General features: G+C 37.9%; 1 protein-coding gene across 1 annotated transcript in view; it reads right to left on the bottom strand.

The window, feature by feature from the left end:
- LOC144319219 (phospholipid-transporting ATPase ABCA3-like) overlaps positions 1–23,654 on the bottom strand; it is a 134,911-nt gene that overhangs the window by 72,543 nt on the left and 38,714 nt on the right. Inside the window, exons 6-11 of the mRNA XM_077907074.1 lie at positions 23,133–23,253; positions 22,678–22,791; positions 18,063–18,236; positions 17,178–17,356; positions 16,055–16,189; positions 6,580–6,709 (exon numbers count right to left, since the gene is read on the bottom strand). Coding sequence (XP_077763200.1) covers positions 6,580–6,709; positions 16,055–16,189; positions 17,178–17,356; positions 18,063–18,236; positions 22,678–22,791; positions 23,133–23,253 — 853 coding nt within the window. The remainder of the gene's footprint in view (positions 1–6,579; positions 6,710–16,054; positions 16,190–17,177; positions 17,357–18,062; positions 18,237–22,677; positions 22,792–23,132; positions 23,254–23,654) is intronic.

Genomic DNA, 23,654 nt, shown 5'->3' with positions numbered 1-23,654 from the left:
AGAATTTTTGGTTTTCTTCAGTTTGTTAAATTTACTTATAATTTAGAATTTTTGGTTTTCTTCATTTGTTCCTATGGATTTATGTTTCCACCTTGCATTATTTCCTTACTCTATTACAACTTTGTTCCCATCCCCCTCTTTTATGCTATTATTGTCAAATTTATTATTTTTCTGTATTGCAGGCCCAACATCACAATTATCTAAATATATTTTTAAAGATTTTATTTATTTATTCATGAGAGAAATGGGGAGGAGGGGGAGAGCACAGGCAGAGGGACAAGCAGGCTCCATGCAGAGAACTCGATGTGGGACTTGATCCTGGGACTCCAGGATCACACCCTGGGCCAAAGGCAGGCGCTAAACTGCTGAGCCACCCAGGTGTCCCTATCTAAATATTTTTTATAAAATTTCTTTTGAAATTAGTTAAAAGGAAAAGTAGTATGTATTAATACTATCTTTTATAATTATATAATTAACTTTATTGATGTCATCTTTGTTATTTATGTGTGTGTGTGTGTGTGTGTGTGTGTGTGTGTGTATGTGCCTGTGTTCAGATTTCTATCTCAGCTTCCTTGCTTTTTAGCCCAAAGGGTTTTTAAAGGCAGGTCTGTTAGGAATGAATTCTGTCAGTTTTGTTTATCTGGGAATGTGTGATTTTATGTTAATTTCTGATACTTAGAGATGAGATTTTCAGCTGATAATTTCTTCTTTCAGCTCTTGGCTTAAAAAAATTTTTTTTGTAACTGTAAGTTTGTACCTCTTAATCTTCATCACTGATTTTGCCTATCCCCCCACCTACCTTCTCTCTGGCAACCATCACTTTGTTTTCTGTATTTAGAGTATTTCCTTGTTGTTTCTTGCGAGTCTACACATGAATGAAATTATGAAGTATTTGCCTTTCTCTGTCTGACTTATTTCACTTGGCACAATACCCTCTAGTTACATTCATGTTGTCACAAATGACAAGATCTCATTCTTTTTCATGGCTAAGTAATGATTATATATATATATATATATATATATATATATATATATATATATACATACACATACACACACCACATGCATATATATACATATGCATATATATCACATACATAAAAATATACAACATACATATATACACACTACATCTTCCTATACACACATATATATATATACAACATCTTCCTGTGGTATCTATATTTGCCATATATATTATATATAATGTAAATATATCATATACATACCACACAGACACACACACACACACATACATATATATATGTACTTATATCACATCTTCCTTATCTATTCATGTATCGATGGACACTTGGGTTGCTTCTATTTCTTTGTTGTAAATACTGCTGCAATAAACGTAGAGGTACTTGTTATCTTTTTGAATTACTGTTTTCATCTTTGGGTAAAAATCCCTTAGTGAAATTACTGGATCATATGGTTATTTCTGTTTTTAATTTTTTCCTTAATATTTTCCTTAAAGGAAAATCCATACTATTTTCCACAGTGGCTGCACCAATTTACATTCCCACCAACAGTGCATGAAGGTTCCCTTTCCTCCACATTATTTCCAACACTTACTATTTCTTGTCCTTTTGACACTATCCTGACTGGTGTGAAGTGATACCTAATTGGAGTTTTGATTTGCATTTACCTGATGAGGACTGATGTACATCATTTTCTGTGTCTACTGGCTATCTCTATGTCTTTGGAAAAATGTATATTCAGGTCCTCTGCCCATTTTTTAATCAGACTGTTTCCTTTTTTTTTGGTGTTGAGTTGTATGAGTTCTTTATATATTCTGGATATTAACCCCTTATTGGATATATCATTTGCAAATATATTCTCCCATTTCTCCCATTCAGGCTGTCTTCCTTTCATGTTTTGCTGATTTTTTTAGGGATATATATATATATATATATATATATATATATATATCGATTTTTTCTCTTTATGCTTTGCACATTAGTAGTTTTTGATATATGGTGAACATTAAGTTTATAAGTAGCTTCTTCTGCATATAGCAATCTATATTAAATTGATAATTTTCAAATTTGAACCCATTCTTTTTTCCACCCCTCCCCATGTTTTAGGTATACGTTGTTATTTTTTTTATTTTTTATTTTATTTTATTTTTTTGTTATTTTTTTAAAAATATTTTATCTATTTATTCATGAGAGACACACAGAGAGACAGAGACACAGGCAGAGGGAGAAGCAGGCTCCCTGCAGGGAGCTCTATGTGGGACTCGATCCTGGGTCTCCAGGATCAGGCCCTGGGCTAAAATAAACGGCTGTGCCACCCGGGCTGCCCTGTTGTTATTTTTTATATTGTTTTATTTGTGAGTTCCTTGACTGATTTTTTAATAGAAATATTCATTTTTACTGATTTTGTGTTTCCTACCTTTATATTGTCATTATTGGTCTTTCTTTTCCACTCAAAGAGTCCTCTTTTATATTTCTTGCAAGGCTGGTTTAGTGGTCATGAACTCCTTTAGTTTCTGTTTCTGTGGGAATCTCTTTATCCCTCCTTCTATTCTGAATGATAACCTTCCTGGAGAGAAGTATTCTATCTTGGCTGCAGATTTTTCTGTCAGCAATTTTAATATATTATGCCACTCCCTCCTTGTTTGCAAACTTTCTTCTGAAAAATCTCCTGCTAGTCTTCTGGGTTTTCTTTTGCAAGTTACAGTTTCCTTTTGTCTTGCTGCTTTTAAATTTTTTCTTCATCACTATATTTTGCCTATTTAATTACAATATGTCTTACTGTGGATCTGCTTTTGTTGATTTTGATGGGGGTTCTCTGTGCCTCTTGGATCTGGATATTTGTTTCCTTCCCCAGACAGGGATGTTTTTAGCTATTATTTCTTCAAATAAATTATCTGTCTCCTTCTCTTGTTCTTCTGGGACTCCTATAACACGAATGTTATTACATTTGATGGAGTCAGAGTTCACTAAGTCTATTCTCATTTTGCAGAATTTTTTTGTTCTCTCTTCTGTTTAGCTTGATTACTTCCACTACTTTGCCTTCTAGGTCACTAATTCATTCCTCTACTTCTCCCACCTGCAATTTATTCCAACAAGCATGTTTCTCATCTATGTTTATTGAGCACTTTATCTCTGTTATGTTGTTCCTTATTTCTGTGTTAAAGGGTCTTGCTCATGTCTTCCACTCATTTTTCAGTTCCAGTGAGTATCCTTATGATCATCGCTTTAAATTCTCTATCAGGCACATTACTCGTATCTGTTTCACTTAGATCTCTGACTGTGGCCTTGTCCCGTTTTTACATTTGGAATAAATTTCTCTGTCTCTTCATTTTGTTTGCCTCTCTATGTCTGTTTCTGTGTTTTAGGAAAGTCAGCTATGTCTTCTGATCTTGAAAGTAGTGACTTTATGAAGAGGTCCTGAAGTGCCTTGCAGTGTAGCACCCCTGTTCATCAGAGCTTGGCACTTTAAAAGAGTACTGTTTATGTCTTGCTGTTGTGCCTGAGCCACTTTCCTTTCAGTGAAGTTGTCTGCAGTGTGCCCTCTGATGCCTAGGATCTAGGCAGGCCAGCTCTGAAGGGGTGTAGCTGCCAGGGAACTTGGGAATGAGGTGACAATGTTAGCAAATTTGCACTGGGCCACTAGCCTTATGCTGGATCCCCTTAAGTCCTGCAGTGGCTGGGGGCAAGAGACTGGGCTTGGCACACAAGGATGTCTGGGTGTAACAAAGCAAATTGCAGGGCACACAATAGCAGGACAGGGTGCATATGTGACTTTAACAAAATTTGTCCTGAGCCCAGGACTGAAGCTAGCAGGTTTAAAGTGGACAAGATCTTAGGAGAACTCAGGGCATTGCACAACTACTAGGTTAGGTAGTAAGTGTATGTGCAGTCCAGCTGCCTCAAATGGCCCTATGTTTATGTTGGGGCCAGGGGATTCGGGGGTGGGAGCGAGGAAGGGAGAAAGGGTGCCTTCCAGCTCTTTCAGTTTTGGAGAGGTCCTCCAACACGTTCTGAAATCAGTATGAACAGATTTGTCTCCCATTTGCTCCTAGCTCTTTATAAACTGCTGTTTTTATGTTGCCTCTCTGTGCAGGCTGCTGTCTTTAAGGGCAGTGACCCAGCTATCACTGGCCCTCTCTGCTTGCCTTGTATTGAATCAGCTGACTTTTAAAGCTCCAGGCTCCAAGTTCTACTGGTTTTACAAATTCAAAGAATTATGCTTCTCTGGTTTTCAAAGCCAAAAGTTATGGGGATTAGTCTTCTCCATGTGAGCTCTCTGGTGCAAAGATCCATTTCTCTGCCCTATCCATGGACAACTCCCTCCCTCCTGCAGGCAGCCTCCCTCTACCTTTCTGATCTTCCTAATCTTTCAGATGCAGTTTCTTGTCTATATTTAGTTGTGGAATTTGTTCTGCCAGTCTTTGGATCACTCTCCAATTTATTTACTTGGATGTGGATGATACCTAGTTACAAACGTGGCATGGGGTGAGCTCAGGGTCTTCCTACTCTGCTGTCTTCCCAAACTCCCCTGCATATTAATTTTGTATTCTGTAATTTAATAGAATTCATTTATTCTAATAGTTTTTTGGTGGTGTCTCTAGAGTTTTTTATATATATTATTTACAAATACTGATAGTTTTAAGTCTTCCTTACCAATTTAAATGCCTTTTATTTCTTTTTCTTGTCTAACTGCTGTGGCTAGGACCTTCTTCTATTATGTTGAATAAAAGTGGTGCCTTGGTGGCTCAGTTGGTAAGGTGTGGTTACTGAGCCCTCAGCTCAGGTTGTGATCCCAGGGTCCTGGAGTTGAGCCTCACACCCTGCTTCTCCCCCTTCCTCTGCTTGCCACTCCCCATGCCTGTCCTCTCTCTCTCTCTCTCTCTCTCTCTCTCAAATAAACAAACATAAACAAAATTTTAAAAAAGTGGTGAGACTAGACATCCTTTTTTTTTTCCTGATCTTAGAAGATTTCAGCTTTCTGCCATTATGATGTTAACTGTAGGTTTGTCATATATGACATTAATCATAATGAAAAATGTTCCCTCCAAACACACTTTGTTGAGAGTTTTTAATCAAGAATGGATGTTGTGTTTTGTCAAATGCTTTACTCTGCATCTACTAAGATGAATGTATGGTTTTTATCCTGCCTCTTGCTACTGTAATGTAGCATGCTGATTGATTTGCCAATATTGAATCACTCTTGCATCTGTGGCATAAATCCAACATGATCATTATGAATCCTTTTTTAAAGATTTTATTTATTTATGAGAGAGAGAGAGAGAGAGAGAGAGAGAGACTGGCAGACACAGGAAGAGGGAGAAGCAGGCTCCATGCAGGGAGCCCAATGTGGGACTTGATCCTGAGACTCCAGGATCACCCCCTGAGCCAAAGGCAGACGCTCAACCATTGAGCTACCCAGGCATCTCCATAATGAATCCTTTTAATGTATTGTTGAATTTGGTTTGCTAACATTTTGTTGAGGAGAATTACATATATTATCATCAGAAACATTGGCCTGTAGTTTTATTTTTGTATTTTGATTTGGTATCAGAGTAATAGCTGGCCTTCTAGAATGAATTTGGAAGTTTTCCTTTCTCTTCTATTTTTTGGAATGCTTTGAGAAGAATAAACATTAACTTCTCTTTAAAGGTTTGATAAAATTCACCTGTGAGGACATCTGTTCCTGGGCTTTGGTCACTGGGAGCTTTTTCATTGCTGATTAAATTTTATTAGTAGTAACTGATCATTTCAAATTTTCAACACTTTATTAAATATAATCCCATTGCCTTCTGGCCTCCATTATTTCTAATGAGAAGTCAGCTTTTGGACCTACCGGGGTGTAACTGAATGTGACAAATTATTTTTGGCTTCCTGATTTCAATATTTTCTCCTTAATAATTTTTTACTATAGTATTTCTCAGTGATGATATTTTCACATTTATTGTATTTGAGGTCTGTGGAGCTTCTCAAATGTGTAGATTACTGTTTTCAGCCTTTATTTTGTAGAATACTTTTTTGGCTTTGTTCTCTTTCTCCTCTCCTACATCCTTATTACATATATACTGCTGCATTTAAAGTTATCAAAAATTCCTATGGAACTGTTAATTTTCTTTAATTCTTTTTCCTTTGTTTTATTCACATTTTATAATCTCTATCAATCTATCTTCAGGTTCCCTGGTGTTCTCTTGTGACAATTCACAAAAATCTACTGCTAAGCCCCTTTAATGAATTTTTCACTTTGGTTATTATACTTTCCAACTCCATAATTCCCACTTGTTCTTCTTTTTATAATATATATCTTTTTATTGATATTTTCTATTGATATTGTTTTCATACATTCCATTATTTCTTTAATCATGGTTTCCTTTAGTTCTTTCGAGCATATTCATAGTGGTTGCTTTGTAAAATCTTTTTAAAACCTGTTATCTGGTATCTCTCACATGAAATTATTTTCAATTTGAAAAGAAAGTAGATTACTGAACAATTTTATGTATCACTGAACTAAGTTGTAATTATCAAAAGAATACACAAAAGTCCTGTAGGCTTGATCTACAGTATCTATGTGAGGAAACTTTGAACAGATATATACTCTTACCTGAGAGAATAGATAGAGTAGTGGATTTCCCTGCCCCATTGTGTCCTAGAAGAACAGTGATCTGCCCCATATATAAATTCAAAGACAAGTCTTTTAAAGCTATCTTGGTAGTATTTTGTACTTGGAATTCCTGTTGAGGAAAACACACAAATATTGATTTTATCTATCAGTATCACTTTGGAAGAACAAGCACTCATATCAACTATCTATATAAGAAACCATACCATACCAAAAAATAAATAAATAAAAATATAAAAGTAAAAAAAAAAAAAAAAAAAGGAAAAGAAACCATACCATATAATCAATCCCATGAGGAAAAATATTCAAATTTAAGAAGGATGAAAATGTGACTAGAAAAAATATTTGAAGGCAGAACATGAGTTGTAAAATTTCACAGTAAATCTATAAACATTCCCTCAGTAATAAGTACTTATGCTTTGATTCAATTAATATCTTAATGCCATAATCTTCTTCCATCCATGGATTTGTCCTGGTTTGGAGAACTGCTAATAGAAAACTTGGATAGAATGTAGATGTTTTATAGGTATCTCAAATCTCTTATGTATAGTTTAGCAGTGCTTCTGCTTAAGATGCAAAAATATGGAGGGGCACCCGGGTGACTCAGTTAAATATCCAACTCTTGGTTTACCGTCTCTTAGTCATGAGATCAAGTCCTGTGTTGACCTTTGCTTCAGATTCTCTCTCCCTCTCCTTCCTGCTCACATACTATCTCTCTCAGCTACATACATACATACAAAAATATCTTTTTAAAAAGATGCAAAAAGGGGTGCCTGGGTAGCTCAGTTGGTTAAGCATCTGCCTGTGACTCAGGTCGTGGATCCTGGGGTCCTGGGACTGAGCCCCACTTTGGGCTTTTGCTTAGTGTGGAGCCCGCTTCTCATTCTCCCTCTGACCTTCCTGCTGCTTGTGCTCTCTCTCTCTCTGTCAAATAAATAGTCTTTTAAAAAGATACAAAATTATGGAAAGAACATCATTCTCACTCTAGAAAACAAGAAACTTTCTTAAATACTCTAAAAATCATAAATTTTCTTGAACTCATCAGGGAAGTGATATTTCTAGGCAATTAGCCTTAAATTTAAGAAAAGATAGATGACTTCAAGGAGAGATGATATATAAGCATTTGCTTATCTGGAAGAGACACAGGCACTATGTAATTAGTAAAATGGCTTGGGTAAAATTTTTAATGAAAATGAAGTAAAAATACTTTAAGAAACACAGTATCCAAATCAAAAACTTGAGATTAAAGCCCATTTCATTTATTTTCAAACAGATATTCCTTTCAAAATAATCTGTTGATGGTGAATAAAGCAAAACATCTTGTGTAACAAAAAAAGCTATTTCTCTTTTACCCTAAATGGCAATAAATGTTTTCTCCCTAGGTTTTTTCCTTATCCTCTCTTCTCCCTAGACCAAAGCGCCAGGCTCATGAACTGCTTAAGTAGAGACTGCACAGAGGATGAAGACAAAATACAGTTCAGTAATTCTAAGGCCTCAGGTGATCCCATGAAAAGCTGTTAGGCAAGAAAGGCTATTTAAAGGCTATTGAAATCTCTACTTAGATGAATGTCTAAAGTTTTATGTCTAAAAAGAAACTTTCACTTTAAAACCAACTAACCAAGCAAATCTCAAATTCTCCCTCAGTATCTTCAATATCCATAAATTGCTCCACCAACCATCCATTGCTCAAGGCATGAAACCAACTACATTAGCTTCCTCCTTTTCCTTCAATTTTACACCCAACCAGAGAGCAAATCTTTTCAGCTTTAACCCCAGATATATTCTGAATCTCTATACCTCTATCTCCACAAGACTAGTCCATGCTGCCATCACATCTTACCCAAGCTATTACAAAAGCCTCCAATTTGTCTTCTTTCTTCCACTCATAATCCTCACAGTAGCCAGAGTATTCTCATAGAAAAATAAATCAGATCATGTCTCTCTACTTAATAAAGGCCAGTATCAGTCAATGTACATTTGGGCTCTTTTCATAATTTGGCTGTAAACATTGGGGTGCATGTATCCCTTCAAGTTAGTATTTTTGTATTCTTTGGGTAAATACCTAATTATGCAATTGGTAGATCATAGGGTAGTTCTATTTTTAACTTTCAAAGAAATCTCTATACTGTTTTCCAGCATGGTCACACTCATTCACATTCCCACCAACAGTGTAAGAGTGTTCCTCTTTCTCCACATCCTCACTAACACCTGTTGTTTCCTGTGTTAATTTTAGCCATTCTGACTGGTGTGAGGCAATGACGTGGATGGAGCTAGAGTTTTATGCTAAGTGAAGTGAGTCAGTCAGAGAAAGACAACTACCATATGATTTTGCTGATAAGTGGAATTTAAGAAACAAATGAATACGGGGGGGAGGCAGGATAAAAGAGGCAAACCAAGAAACAAACTCAACTATAGAGTAAAACATGGTCACAGGAGGGGAGGTGGGTAGGAGGATGGGTTAAATGAGTGATGGGTATTAAGGAGGGCATTTGTTCTGATGAACACTGGGTGTTGTATGTTCAGTGATGAATCATTAAATTCTATACCTGAAACTAATAATACACTGTATGTTAACTAACTGGAATTTAAATAAAAATCTGGGGGGGAAAGAATAAAGGCCTATAATTATTGCCCAATATTGTCTGTTGGTCTCTTAGCATAAAAGGTTTAAAGTCCCTTGGCAGTAAGCAGTTCATAGTTCAAAGGAACTCTTGGTGTACCTTCCTCTTAGGGATCAGAGGCCATGGCTGCAATGACAGAAAGTGCCAACTGCTCAAGTGGATCACTAGAATACTAGTAACTAAGACCACTCCTGCTTGTACCCCTTGGTTTCCAACCATGTCTCTACCTCTTGGGGACACAGTACCACATAATGTCCTTTCTTTTATTGCGATACTCCATCTGAAGGATGGTGACTCATTTCCACAGATTACCATCTTTATGCCTCAAATATGCCCTCAGCAGGCTATTTCATCACTCCCTTCAGATGGGAGTTTCTGGATGTACATTATAGACCAGTGTAGCTCACTGTTGTGAGCTCACTGCAGTATCTCCTTTGCTGGAAAGTGGAATTCTTTGTGATGTGATAGTAGGTGAAATCCCATACTGGTGAACCAAACAATCAATAAGCTCTGGGATGGTTATCTTGATTGAGGCTCTACAGGCAAAAATGTGTCTAGAGTAAATGCTGATTCCTGTAAGATGAAATGAAGACACTTTCAATGTGAAAGAGGTCCTACGTACTTATCTAGACATCAAGTAGATGTCTCATCTCCTTGTGGATGGTCCTCAGAACTAAGCTTTGTTGAGGAGGTGCTAGAAATGTGGCAATAAGAATAGTAAGATTTACTTAGGGACTGAGAGCCAGTATTTCAGTTTTTCTTCTACTCCTGCCACTACAGATTTCTATTCCTATGATCACTGATGGCAGAGGCTGGCTAGTGTTACCTGAGTAAATTTGTCTACATGGTTATTTAATACCTCTTCTGTGATACTTGGTCTTTGGTGGATGTTAACATGCATTACAGAGGTCTTCCCACTTTGTTTTCATTCCTATAGTTCCACTCATGTATCTCTACTCTAGAATTTCTTGTCCCTAATCTTCCAGTCTTTCTCACTGTATGCCCCTAATTTGCCAGATCATTCACCACTGCCTAGTTCAGTGTTTTGGGGCCAATCCTGTGACATAAAGTGGAGGACCAGGTGAACAGTTTGAAGTTCTGTCCTTTAGGAAGATTTCTTCTCCTTTTGTCTTTCAAGTTTATTCCTTTTTGGGGCTCCAGTGCAGCTGCTAATCATTTGTGACCTTTACTCATGTACCAAGTTGAGCTACCCGTGAAGCAAACTAGGAACTCCCTTTGTGTGAGTTGGTTAATATAAGACCTCAGTACAACCACGTGTGTGAGTACTGAAGCAATAGTCATGGATGACATGAAGATTTAGATTCCCTGCTCACAAAGCTTGCTGATATCCACTAATTTTGCTCATGTTCAATCTTTGATATACCGCTTTCATCTTAGGATGGGTAACTGCTGGTCTTGCCTGTCTTTACTGATATGGTGGTTCAGCTTATGATGGAACCCAGCTCATGATGGCCATTTCTGGACACAGTGATTTGGTATCCCATGATCAGGTGCTTCATCTCTACCAAGGCCCAACAGCATACAAGAACTGTTTTTGACATGAGAGACACCTAACTCTGGGAAATGAACAAGGGGTAGTGAAAGGGGAGGTGGGCGGGGGGTTGGGTGACTGGGTGATGGGCACTGAGGGGGTACTTGGCGGGATGAGCACTGGATGTTATGCTATATGTTGGCAAATTGAACTCCAATAAAAAATACTTTAAAAATTAAAGAAAAAGGAAAACAGCAATGATTTTCCTCAGAATCATACTTCTCATCACAAGAGGTCTTTAATCTCTACATCCTGTTTTCCCAGTGATGCTTTTTGGGGACCTAGGCTGCATGTGATTGTTAAAATGAGTGACACCAAGAGAGAGGTTTCTAGGGATCTAGGAACAGTTGCCCCATGGATTCAATGGGAGACCATGCAGCCGTGGGCTGAACCTTAAGAGGGAAAAGACGCAGGGTGGGCAAAGAATGCCAAAGAGAGCAAGCAGGCCGCATGAGGGTAGAGGATGACCAATTCCAAGGTTTTAAGGTCAGGACAAGAGTACAGCATCCTCACTCAGGCCAGCCATGGTGGTCTGTACAATAATACAGGCACATGTCTGAGATAGGGTGGGTTCTGTTGAGTCTAATAAACCAAATATCCTGAAAAAAAAAAGAACTGTTTTTGAAAAATATAATTCTCTGCTTCAATTGCTGATGGCATGGCCTTGATCCATAACCTTAGATATCTGCATTGTTATTCTTCCACTGAGGTTTACCATAAAATCTACATGATATACTTTCTCAGTATGATGCCCACAAATACCATAAAGTCTGTTGGGTTGGGATGAACAACAGCAAGAGTGCTACTACTACAGCCTTGATCTGCTGCAGTATCCTTTCCTACTCCAAACTCCACTCAAAGTTGGCAGCTTTTTGTGCCACTTGGTATGGGGTAAAAACAGTATTCTCAGGTATAGAGTACATTGGTTTCAAAACCTGAAGTGGCCAGCAGGCACTATCTTCCTTTTGGTAGGAGGTATAAAATACATAAAATTATCCTTCAGAAAGAATTACTGGCAGATAGCAGATCACTAACTCCTAAAAATTTTACCAATGTAGTAAGTCCCTGAACCTTTATAGGCTTTATCTGTCTCTTCCTTAGAATACATATCTAACCAAGGCCTCCAACATACTTGTTATTTCTTGCTTATCTGATCTGCTCACCAATATAGAGGGCCAGACTGATGCTCTGCAAAATATATAGCTAATACAGGTCCCTTCAGATTCTATTAGGACAGAGAGCTGAGGAGCCTATAACCCTGGACAAATAAATATATACTGTGGTTGTCCATTCAAATAAATACAAAAAAAATCTCAGATCCCCATTGATATAGGAAAAATGAATTTGCCAAATCAGTAGCCCTATACCATGTTCTCAGGCTGTGTTAATTTACCACAAGTGAATTACCACATATTATACGAAAGCTGCAAATAGGTGAAGTATTTGTTTGAATATGTGGTAGATCCACTGTCACTCTACAGGTTTGCAAGGACCAGAGTGGAGAGTTAAATGGGATTAAGGGGAACTACTACTCATGCTGCTTTCATCTCTGCCACTTTCCCATAAATGTGATATTGCCTTTGATTTACCACCTTGGCCAGTGGGGGTATACAGTTTCAAAGGATTCCACCTGGCTTTTCCAGTAGGACAGCTTATCCCCAGAGGCCAAGGAGTCAACATAAGGGGTTATACCAACTATTGGGTATGTCATTTCTAATTATTTGTATGGCAACTACAGAAATGTCCACTAGGTGGTAATGTAGTTCCAGTGTACCTACTTGAAGTCATCAGAAGCTAAGATTACCTTTATTACCTAGCTTGAACATAGCCTTGCTCTAACAATAGGATCATGAAGATACTTTGGATCTCCAAGTATGGTTACCTGAATAAATTGCAGGACTTGGGTAATCATTATCACAAACATTTACTGCAGTGCTGCTGAGCACTTCTACCTAGCCAATCTAGACCCTCCTTCAAGTCAATGAGTGAATTCTGAAAAACTGGAAACTGTAAAGGAGACCTTGAATTTATATAGATCAGGTGCTGTCTTAGCTCCTGATGATTCAACTTTTACTTCTTCTGGTAGTGTTGGTTGGTCAATATCCTCACTGGCTATCCTCCTATCTTACCTCAAGAGAGCTATTTCTGCTAACCATCATTTGTGGGCCAGGTGTTCCAGACTGCCACACTATACTTGACATAGTGTATTATTAGAAAAATTGTTCCTGCCTGTGTCACCACCAATCCTCTATTTGGTTGGACTCACATTACTTCCACTGCTACAAGTGAGTTCATTTCTGTTAAGGTATCTCCTACTGCCAGCCCTTATCAGTGATGCTGGTATTCCTCTCACTAGTATATTCCTTATTGCTTTGACCAGGCCTACTGCAAAACCATGTTCATGTAATAGATTAGTTGGATGTGACTGGTTAAGTGTCTTCTGAGGCTGCAATCAAGTGACAACCTGGGCTAAAGTCATCTGAAGACTTGACCAAGATCAGGGTATACATTTCCAAGTAGACATACTCAAGTTCATTCTGATTGTTTAGGGAAGACTCAGTTCTTGTCCATATGAGCAGCTTGAATGACATGGTGCTATCTTCAGAGCAAGTAATTCACAGTCAAGGCAAAAGCCATAATGACTTCTATGATCCAGTCCTGGAAGACCTGTACTTCTCTTGCACAGCATTATACAGGTTACAAAGTAGGCATATTTACTGCAGAAGGGGACTGCACAAAAATGTGAGTATCGGTGAGGATCCCTGGGACCATCATGAAGGCTGCCAACAACCATAGTCTGCCCTCTGTCTCCAATGATTCATTTTGTACTCACATAAAAAGACCTTCCTCTGCTCTCAGTGCTATAAAAGTCTCAACTTTTATAGCATCATCTCAAAGTCCAGGGTCTAGTCATCTAAATCAGGTCCAGGTGTCTATGAGCCTCCTGTCATCTAGTTTCTGGAGATTACCTCTTGGAGTACAATTACCCTAGAACTGAAGATCTGTGATCCAAAGAGACTTGAAATCTACCATTTTCCACTCTCCCCACAAACCCAACACAAAGTACTGGGATATGCATAACTTAACCACTACACATACTCTCTGTCTCACTCTAAGTAGAAGACAAGAAACATAAAGCAGTCAAATGAAATTCTGAAATCTACTATTTGACATTGTTGGTAGTTCTTTGATAAGGACTGAAGACCAGATAATGATTCTCCAAGGTTCTTGGCTCCACTTTCTATTCTCTTGACTCTGACTTCTCAATCATCCTTCCTTTGCCATGAAAAGCATCCTATGGCTGCAGCTGAGTTTTTCCTAGCCTGCTTTCTGTTTGTAGAAGTTTGGCAGTTCAAAGTCCTCTATTCATTTTTTACTATTTCAAATCTTTTAAATAGAAGCTAGGGGTATTTCCTGTAGCACAAATTTATTTAAATTTTGTTCACTAAAGCCACAAAAGCCACTTCTACACATAGATCTGAGACAACCCTTCTTTACCTTTGGCTTCTGTTGAGGCTCTTGACAATTAATGCTTTGTTACTGTTCCTACTGTTTGATTGTATAGTACCCTGAGGTACCACCCTTGGATATTTCTCCATCTAAAACAAGAGTTTTACTCAATATTTTTAGTTTTGATTAGAGTTGACACAAAACTTTACATTAGCCTCAGGTATACATACAACTTAGTAATTTGACAAGTTAACACATTATGCTGTGTTTACCACAAGTACAGCTACCATCTGTTTCATTATATCATTATTACAAAATCATTGGCTATATTCTTTATGCTCTGCTTTTTATTCCCCTGACATACCCATGCCATAACTGAAGGCCTGTATCTTCCTCTCCTCTTCAACCATTTTCCCCAAACTTCCATCATCCTACCCTTTAGAACCACCATTTCTCTGTATTGATAGTTCTGGTTCTGCTTTTAGTTTGTTCATTATTTAGCCTTGATTTATGAGTGGAATCACATGATATTTGTCTTTCTCCATCTGACTTATTCCATGTAGTATAATACACTCTAGGTCCATCCATGTTGCGTCAAATGGCACAATCTCACTCTTTCTTGTGACTGTGTAATATTCTATTATGTATATAGACCACATTTTCCCTTATCCATTCATTGGTTGGTGGGCATTTAGGTTGCTTCCACATTTTGGCTATGGTAAATAATGTTGCAACAAACATTGAGGTATATGCATCTCTTCAAGTTAGCTCATTTTTCCTAGGCAAATACCCAATAGTGGAATTATTAGATCATGTAGTAATTCTACTTTTAATTTTTTGAGGAACCCCCATGCCATTTCCACAGTGGCTGTACCAATTTATATTCCCACATGACGATTCCTTCTTCTGCATATCCCTGCCAACACTTGTTTCTTGTGTTTTTGATTTTACCCATTCTGACAGGTATGAAGTGGTATCTCATTGTGGTTTTGATTTGCATTTCCCTGATTATGAGTGATGCTGAGCATCCCTTCATGTGTCTTTTGGCCATCTTTGGAAAAACGTATATTCAGGTCCTCTGCCCATTTTTAAAATCAGATTGTTTCTTTTCTTTTTTTTTCTTATTTTTTTTTGTGTTGGGCTGTATAAGGTTTTGTTTTTTTTTTTACATATTTTTGATATTAACCCCTTAATAGATATATCATTTGCAAGTATCTTCTTCCATTCAGTAGGCTGTTTTGTTTTGTTGATTTATATACACATCTCCAAAATTAGCTGAATTTGCAGGGAGGTCTCTGGGTTTCCTGAGGCTGAATTTGCAGGGAGGGCTCTGGGTTTCCTAAGGCTTCCTTAAGAGTTCAAACTAAGCTTAGGTAGACCTTTGAGAGGCAATGCCAGCCAATGTACAGTTTACCTGAATACTACATGCCTACCATTGGTGGAGATAAATTAAGAGATTCAAAAGTCCTTCCTTGATGAACTGCTTGACAGAGGAGAGATTGCATAACAGATAAATGCAAAACATTTGTGAACAGAAATTAATGTTCATATACTCAAATTATTCATCTCCAATAGACTCTACTTTTTAAAATGAGAGCATTTGTGGAAGATACCATATAGTTTATAGAAAATCTGAATCTATTCTGGAGGAAGGAGAAAGATGTAACTTCTTATCACATATTGAAAAAATTTAATTTTGATCTTTCTCAAAGGAAGTAAACAGTATGGCCATGACTTTTTATTAGTATGTGATCTTTTTCTTGGCATTTCTGGTAATAATCACTTACAATGAACTATAAACTAAATTTCAGTCCCAACAAGAAAAAAGCAATACCTTGTATAAATGTTTGATTTGGATACCTGCCACCAAATTAGTAGGTTCTGCTTCAAAATACTTGCTTTCATTAATTTCATAAAATTGCCTTGTTTCCTTTTTTCTCTCTGGTGTTTCCCCAAACCAGTGAGAGCGCTAAAAAAAGGGAGGTAATAAAAGCGAAATCACTGCAATGGTATTGAAAAATGATGCTTTAGAAAATACTCTAGCCTGTTACTTTTTGTCCCAAGATGGATTGCTAAAAATTTCTTGGGATTAAATTTTGGAGCTAATTGGCTTAATTTGAATCCCCAAGGCATAAAAGCAAACTATCCTACTAAAACCAAAACTGAAAAAAAAAATAAAAAAAATAAAACCAAAACTGTCCAAGAGAGGGACAAAAGAGAATTGCTCTAAAACGAGGTCCTAGCAAAAAGTATTGTATCATTCTTTGTCATATCTTCTCTTAGCAATATATAAGTCAATGAGAATAAGAGAAAAGACTGAGAAGGGAGGGCAAGTTACACATGATTCTCAAAATGCTATGGCTCTGACTCTAAGACATCAGTGCTAAACAAGGATATAAAGCAGGTGGTGAGTGCCCAGAAAGGGGACATAACTAAACCTCTTATTTTTACCACCCAAAGACCCATGCTATATTAATTTTTGTATACCTGAGTTCAATTGCTTCTGAAATATTTGCCTATAAAATGCGACAGATTACTCAGAATTTGTAAAGTTTGGGGCTATAGGCCAGGATCTACAGATTATTTACAGTTATATGTACTGGGTGCTTTAAAGTATATCAGGAAAAGGCCAGTGAATGGCCAGAGTAATTAAAAATGATTCCTTCAGGGCACCCTGCCTTTGGTTTAGGTCATGATTCCAGTGTCCTGGGATCGAGTTTCACATTGGGCTCTCTGTGGGGAGTCTGCTTCTCCCTCTGCCTATGTCTCTGCCTCTCTCTGTGTCTCCCATGAATAAATAAATTAAATCTTTTTACAAAATAAAATGATTCTTTCACTTGATCTATTGATTCAGTTATAGAGAGTGGAAAATCAATTCATGATGGCTTTTATAGAAATTATAATACATATTTATAAGGGCTGTAGCCTCTCTCAGTAACAGAAGTATTAGAACTCACCAGCAAGAAAAAGTTCCATGGCTTGGGCATACCATACTCCCCTGGAAAGACAGCTTCTATATACCAGGCCACAAGGCCATATAAGAAAGCATCAAATAAAAACATCCCCAGCACATGGATAAAGTCAAAGTCCTCCATTTTGGGTGGTGAGATGATGTTACTCCACTTAATTCCAATTTCTAAGAGATAACAGTTGACATTTAATTTAGGTGCCATTTAACACTAAAACAGTTATCCATCTGCATCATAATTAAAGAGTGAAGAAGAAAGGTGTTAATATTTTATAGAGATTCCTATTACAGTCAGTTGCTTTCTTATACCATTAGAATTTAGGACATCTGAGCAAGTAATCATGTAAAATGCTTCCTAGCATGCCACAAAGAATCAGTTATGAGTGAAACAAAACCAAAATACACTAAGTCAGGAATATAAACTTAGAGAAAAATAAGCAAACCTATGGGTTAAGACACTGTCTCCTCTCTGTCCACCCCTCTTCATGCTAAATGTTCACTGAAAATATAATTTTAGAAAACCAAAATCATTGAAATGCAGGGATAAATGCTATCTATCTACAGGAGAGAAGACTAGAAGACTTTTTGCATAGATGGTGCACTGATGAAAAAAGGAAGACAAAAAGTTATTAAAAGCAGACCTGTTTTGCTTCCTCTCCTAGCACTAAACAGCAGCCAGGAACTCCGAATGGAGTAGGGAAAGGCACTAACAGACTTGAGTAAATTTACAGAGAGAATGTGGAAGCATTCATGTACTACAGATGGTGGTAGGAAGTAATATAATTTTTTGAAGCACAGTTTGACAATATTAATCAATTTTAAAACTGTGAATATCTTATGAGAATATGGCCAAATTTACAAAGTAAATACTCACTCTCCATTTCTGCCTTGACTAGGAATTTAGTTCCCAGTGCCATTGCAATATTTGAGCTGAGACAAGAAGCTAGCTTCTGGGTGAATGTCATTTGTCCAAAGTTTGTAGAGATTGTGGCAAATGGAAAGTAGGTAGCAAAATAAATGAAACCTCCAACAGAAACAGCAAAATGTGCTGGAAATAAGAAAGAAAGAAATCATAAGGTCAATTTAAGGAACATGCAAACACCTAAACTACAAATATCTTTGTGTTACTGAAAGAGTGTAATAAAATAAGCACAGTGAGAACAGAAATTGGTTTTATTCACCATTTGCTTACCATTATACAATGTGTGGCACTTAGTAGATGCTCAAAAGCATTTTTTGAATAAACAAAAGGCTGAAATTAAACATCTCAGTAACTAATTTTTCTGGAATTTATCATTCTATAATGTAGTAACCATGAATATTATAAATCTTAGTGGAAATTTTACATATTCATTATCATTCAGCACAAAAAATTACAAATGTAAATACTATTATTGACATAATCAGAAAATATCTAGATTGTATTTCCAGATACTATGAGATTCAGTCTATGTCATGATACTAGGTCACAAACAGAGGAGGTGTGCCCCAGGGAAGGGCATGCCACACACTGTGGGCCGAGCTCCCTAAATGGCTGGAGCGTGCCAGGCGGGGCCATGGGAGCACTCCAGGGGCTCAGGCGGCAGCTCCGGGCAGAGGGGGCTGCGCGGCCCCAGGAACGCAATTCCAGCAGCACAGGCCCCACAGCCCAAAGCACCAGGGGACATGGCCCAGGATCCAGTGCTCCCTCCAGGACAGGCAGAGGCTGGGAGGAAACAGGGCAGCAAGGACGCTCCTGCCGCCGGGTGCATATCAGTACCCTCCGCCCCCGGAGCATCCAGGTCCCTGCAGACTGAGAGCCTATGGTAGTGACTGCGGAAGCTGACTCCAGGGCTGGAGAGCTGGCCACCGCCACTGTTGTTGTTCCTCCTGATGTCACCTTGTGCCTGGGACTGAGTAGGCGCCAGGGAGCAGGGGCCTCACAGAATAAACAGCTCCCACTGAACCGTGTGCACCTGACAGGGGCGGGGCAGCTTCCCCAGGTGCACACACCTGATAATCAGCATAGTAGACCCCTCCCCCAGAAGACCTGCTGGAAGGACAGGGGAAGAGCAAGTTCTTAACCAAGCAGCGCTGGAAACCTCCAGGGGAAGTTGAGGGACTTACAGTATACAGAATCAGAGGACACGCCCTCCTTGTTTTTTTGTTTGTTTCCCCCCTTTTTTCCCCTTTTTCCTTCCTTTTTCCAGTACAACTTGTTTTCAGCCACTCTGCATTGAGCAAAATGACTAGAAGGAAGAACTCACTACAAAAGAAATAATCAGACACAGTACTCTCTCCCACAGAGTTACAGAATTTGGATTACAATTCGATGTCAGAAAGCCAATCCAGAAGCACAATTATAAAGCTACTGGTGGCTCTGGAAAAAAGCATAAAGGATTCAAGAGACTTTATGACTGCAGAATTTAGATCTAATCAGGCAGAAATTAAAAATCAATTAATGGGATGCAATCCAAACTGGAGCTCCTAACAATGACGGTTAATGAGGTAGAAGAACAAGCGATTGACATAGAAGACAAGTTGATGGCAAAGGGAAAGGAGGAAAAAATGAGTGGGAAATATCAGAAACGGAGACAGAACATGAGAGACTCCTAACTCTGGGAAACGAACTAGGGGTGGTGGAAGGGGAGGACTGGGTGACGGGCACTGAGGGGGGCACTTGATGGGATGAGCACTGGGTGTTATTCTATATGTTGGCAAATTGAACACCAATAAAAAATAAATTTATAAAAAAATTAAAGGCTTAATGTAAAAAAAAAAAAAAACAGACCAAGAACCATATGATCCTCTCAATAGATGCAGAGAAAGCAATTGACAAAATACAGCATCCAATCCTGATCAAAACTCTTCAGAGTGTAGGGTTAGAGAGAACATTCTTCATCATCTAAAAAGCCATCTACAAAAAGCCCACAGCAAATATCATTCTCAGTGGGTAAACACTGAGAGCCTTTCCCCTAAGATCATGAATATGACAGGGATGTCCACTCTCACCACTACTATTCAACATAGTACTAGAAGTCCTAGCTTGAGCAATCAGGCAGCAAAAAGAAATAAAGGCATTCAAATTGGTAAAGGAGAAGTCAAACTCTCCCTCTTTGCAGATGACATGATACTGTACGTAGAAAACCCAAAAGCCTCCACCCCAAGATTGCTAGAACTCATACAGCAATTGAGAAGTGTGGCAGGATACAAAATCAATGCCCAGAAATCAGTGGCATTTCTATACACTAACAATGAGACTAAAGAAAGAGAAATTAAGGAGTCAATCCCATTTACAATTGCACCCGAAAGCATAAGATACCTAGGAATAAACCTAACCAAAGAGGTAAAGGATCTATACCCTAAAAACTATAGAACACTTCTGAAAGAAATTGAGGAAGACATAAAGAGATGGAAAAATATTCCATGCTTATGGATTGGAAGAATAAATATTGTGAAAATGTCAATGTTACCCAGGGCAATTTACACGTTTAATGCAATCCCTATCAAAATACCATGGACTTTCTTCACAGAGTTGGAACAAATAACCTTAAGATATGTGTGGAATCAGAAAAGACCCCGAATAGCCAGGGGAATATTGATAAAGACAACCAGAGCTGGGGGCATCCCAATGCCAGATTTCAAGTTGTACTACAAAGCTGTGATCAAGGCAGTGTGGTACTGGCACAAAACCAGACAGACACATAGATCAATGGAACAGAATAGAGAATCCAGAAGTGGGCCCTCAACTCTATGGTCAACTAATATTCGACAAAGCAGGGAAGACTATCCACTGGAAAAAAGATAGTCTCTTCAATAAATGGTGCTGGGAAAATTGGACAGCCACATGCAGAAGAATGAAACTGGACCATTCTTTTACATCATACACAAAGATAAACTCAAAATGGATGAAAGATCTAAATGTGAGACAAGAATCCATCAAAATCCTAGAGGAGAACACAGGCAACACCCTTTTTGAACTTGGCCACAACAACTCTTGCAAGATACATCCATAAAGGCAAGGGAAACAAAAGCAAAAATGAATTATTGGGACTTCATCAAGATAAAAAGCTTCTGCACAGCAAAAGAGACAGTCAACAAAACTCAAAGACAACCTACAGAATGGGAGAAGATATTTGCAAATGACCTATCAGATAAAGGGCTAGTATGCAAGATCCATAAAGAACTTATTAAACTCAACACCAAAGAAACAAACAATCCAATCATGAAATGGACAAAAGACATGAACAGAAATTTCACAGAGGAAGACATAGACATGGCCAACAAGCACATGAGAAAATGCTCTGCATCACTTGCCATCAGGGAAATAGAAATCAAAACCACAATGAGATACCACCTTATACCAGTGAGAATGGTGAAAATTAACAAGACAGGAAACAACAAATGTTGGTGAGGATGTGGATAAAGGGGAAACCTGTTGCACTGTTGGTGGGAATGTGAACTGGTGCAGCCACTCTGGAATACTGTGTGGAGGTTCCTCAAAGAGGAAAAATAGAACTAAAAATAGTTCTAAAAACAGAACTGCCCTACAACCCAGCAATTGCACTGCTGGGGATTTACCCCAAAGATACAGATGCAATGAAATGCCGGGACACCTGCACCCCGATGTTTATAGCAGCAATATCCACAATAGCCAAACTGTGGAAGGAGGCTCGGTGTCCATTGAAAGATGAATGGATAAAGATGTGGTCTATGTATACAATGGAATATTACTCAGACATTAGAAATGACAAATACCTACCATTTGCTTCAACATGGATGGAACTGGAGGGTATTATGCTGAGTGAGTGAAATAAATCGGGGAAGGACAAACATTATATGGTATCATTCATTTGGGGAATATAAAAATTAGTGAAAGGGAATAAAGGGGAAAGGATAGAAATGAGTGAAAATATCAGTGAAGGTGACAAAACATGAGAGACACCTAATTCTGGGAAACGAACAAGGGCTAGTGGAAAGGGAGGTGGGCGGGGGGTTGGCATGACTGGGTGATGGGCACTGAGGGGGGCACTTAGCAGGGTGAGCACTGGGTGTTATGCTATATGTTGGCAAATTGAACTCCAATAAAAAAATTAACCCAAATGGATGAAACACCTAAATGTGAGACAGGAATCCATCAGAGTCCTAGAAGGAAACACAGGCGGCAACATCATTCAGCTCCTTCACAGCAACTTCTTGCTAAATTCGTCTCCAAAGGCAAGGGAAACAAAAGCAAAAGTGAACTACTGGAACTTCATTAGGATAAAAAGCTTTTGCACAGCAAAGGAAACAATCAACAAAATTAAAAGGAAACCTATGGAAGGGGAGAATATATTTGCAAATGAAATATCAGATAAAGGGCCAATATCCAAAATCTATAAAGAACTTCTCAAATCCAAAATCCAAAAAAATCCAGTTTAGAAATAGGCAGACTACATGAAAAGACATTTCTGCAAAGAAGACAATCTCCACTGAGTCACTAATTATCTTTCCAGGAGTTTTACACTCACCTTTATTGAAGAACGTGCTGACCATAAAGCTGAAGAATATTGTGGCGATGGCAAAACATAGTAAAAAGATGAAGATAAGAGATGGATCGCTGTACTGGATGATTGGCGCAGGATCTATCTAACAAAACAAACAGGAAGCCAGTTAGCCACACTCTAAATGTCATCACAGCAAAACAAAAGAAGAGAAAGAAAACATCTTTAAATATTTTAATAGTACTAGTGAAACTAATGACAAACCTCAGGGATATGAGTAAACAATTCATTAATTACAAATAGTCCATACATCTAGACTTAAAGTTTATTTTGCTGAAAGACTAAGTAGCCCCTGTGTTTCCAGAGTGGAGTCAACAACAAGCAAGTGTTCACTTCCTGACAACCTTAATCCATTAAGTCCACACCATATATCTGTTTTCCTCTCAAAGTTTAGCTATAGCATACTACAGTGAATTAGACACTTGCCTTGACAAAGAAAATCATGCACATCAAAAGGATGATAACTGAATATAAAGAGAGGAATGTGAAGAAACAGGCAGCCCAGAGCATCCAATTATTTAGTCCTATCATGAGTAGGTACTCCTGTGAGAGAGTTAACACAAACCAAACATCATATAAAACAATATAATTATACAAAATTCATTTACAAAGATTATCTAATTTATTTCCACCACAACCAAAATTGGTTAAATAAGAAATATTATCATGTCTAATTTATAGAGGAGGAGATCAATGACTTGATTAAAATTATTCAGCTAGCATGTGGCAGTCTGTGATGCTTATAAGCCCAGAGATGACTCTCGCCAATAATTTACCTGATACTGTTCAGGCATGAAAAATGCTTAAATAAAACTATAAACTGCTTAGATTAATATCCCCTTTCTATTTATTATGCTTTCTTCAAGAGAGCATTAAAAATGAAAATATATTTTAATTCAATTACAAAAGATAGAAGCAAATACCAAAAATATGATAAAAATAAG

This window comes from Canis aureus, chromosome 8, assembly GCF_053574225.1.
Source record: "Canis aureus isolate CA01 chromosome 8, VMU_Caureus_v.1.0, whole genome shotgun sequence".
Classification (NCBI taxonomy): domain Eukaryota; kingdom Metazoa; phylum Chordata; class Mammalia; order Carnivora; family Canidae; genus Canis; species Canis aureus.
Note: the sequence above shows the minus strand (reverse complement) of the source record. Positions and strands in the feature narration are given on the sequence as shown.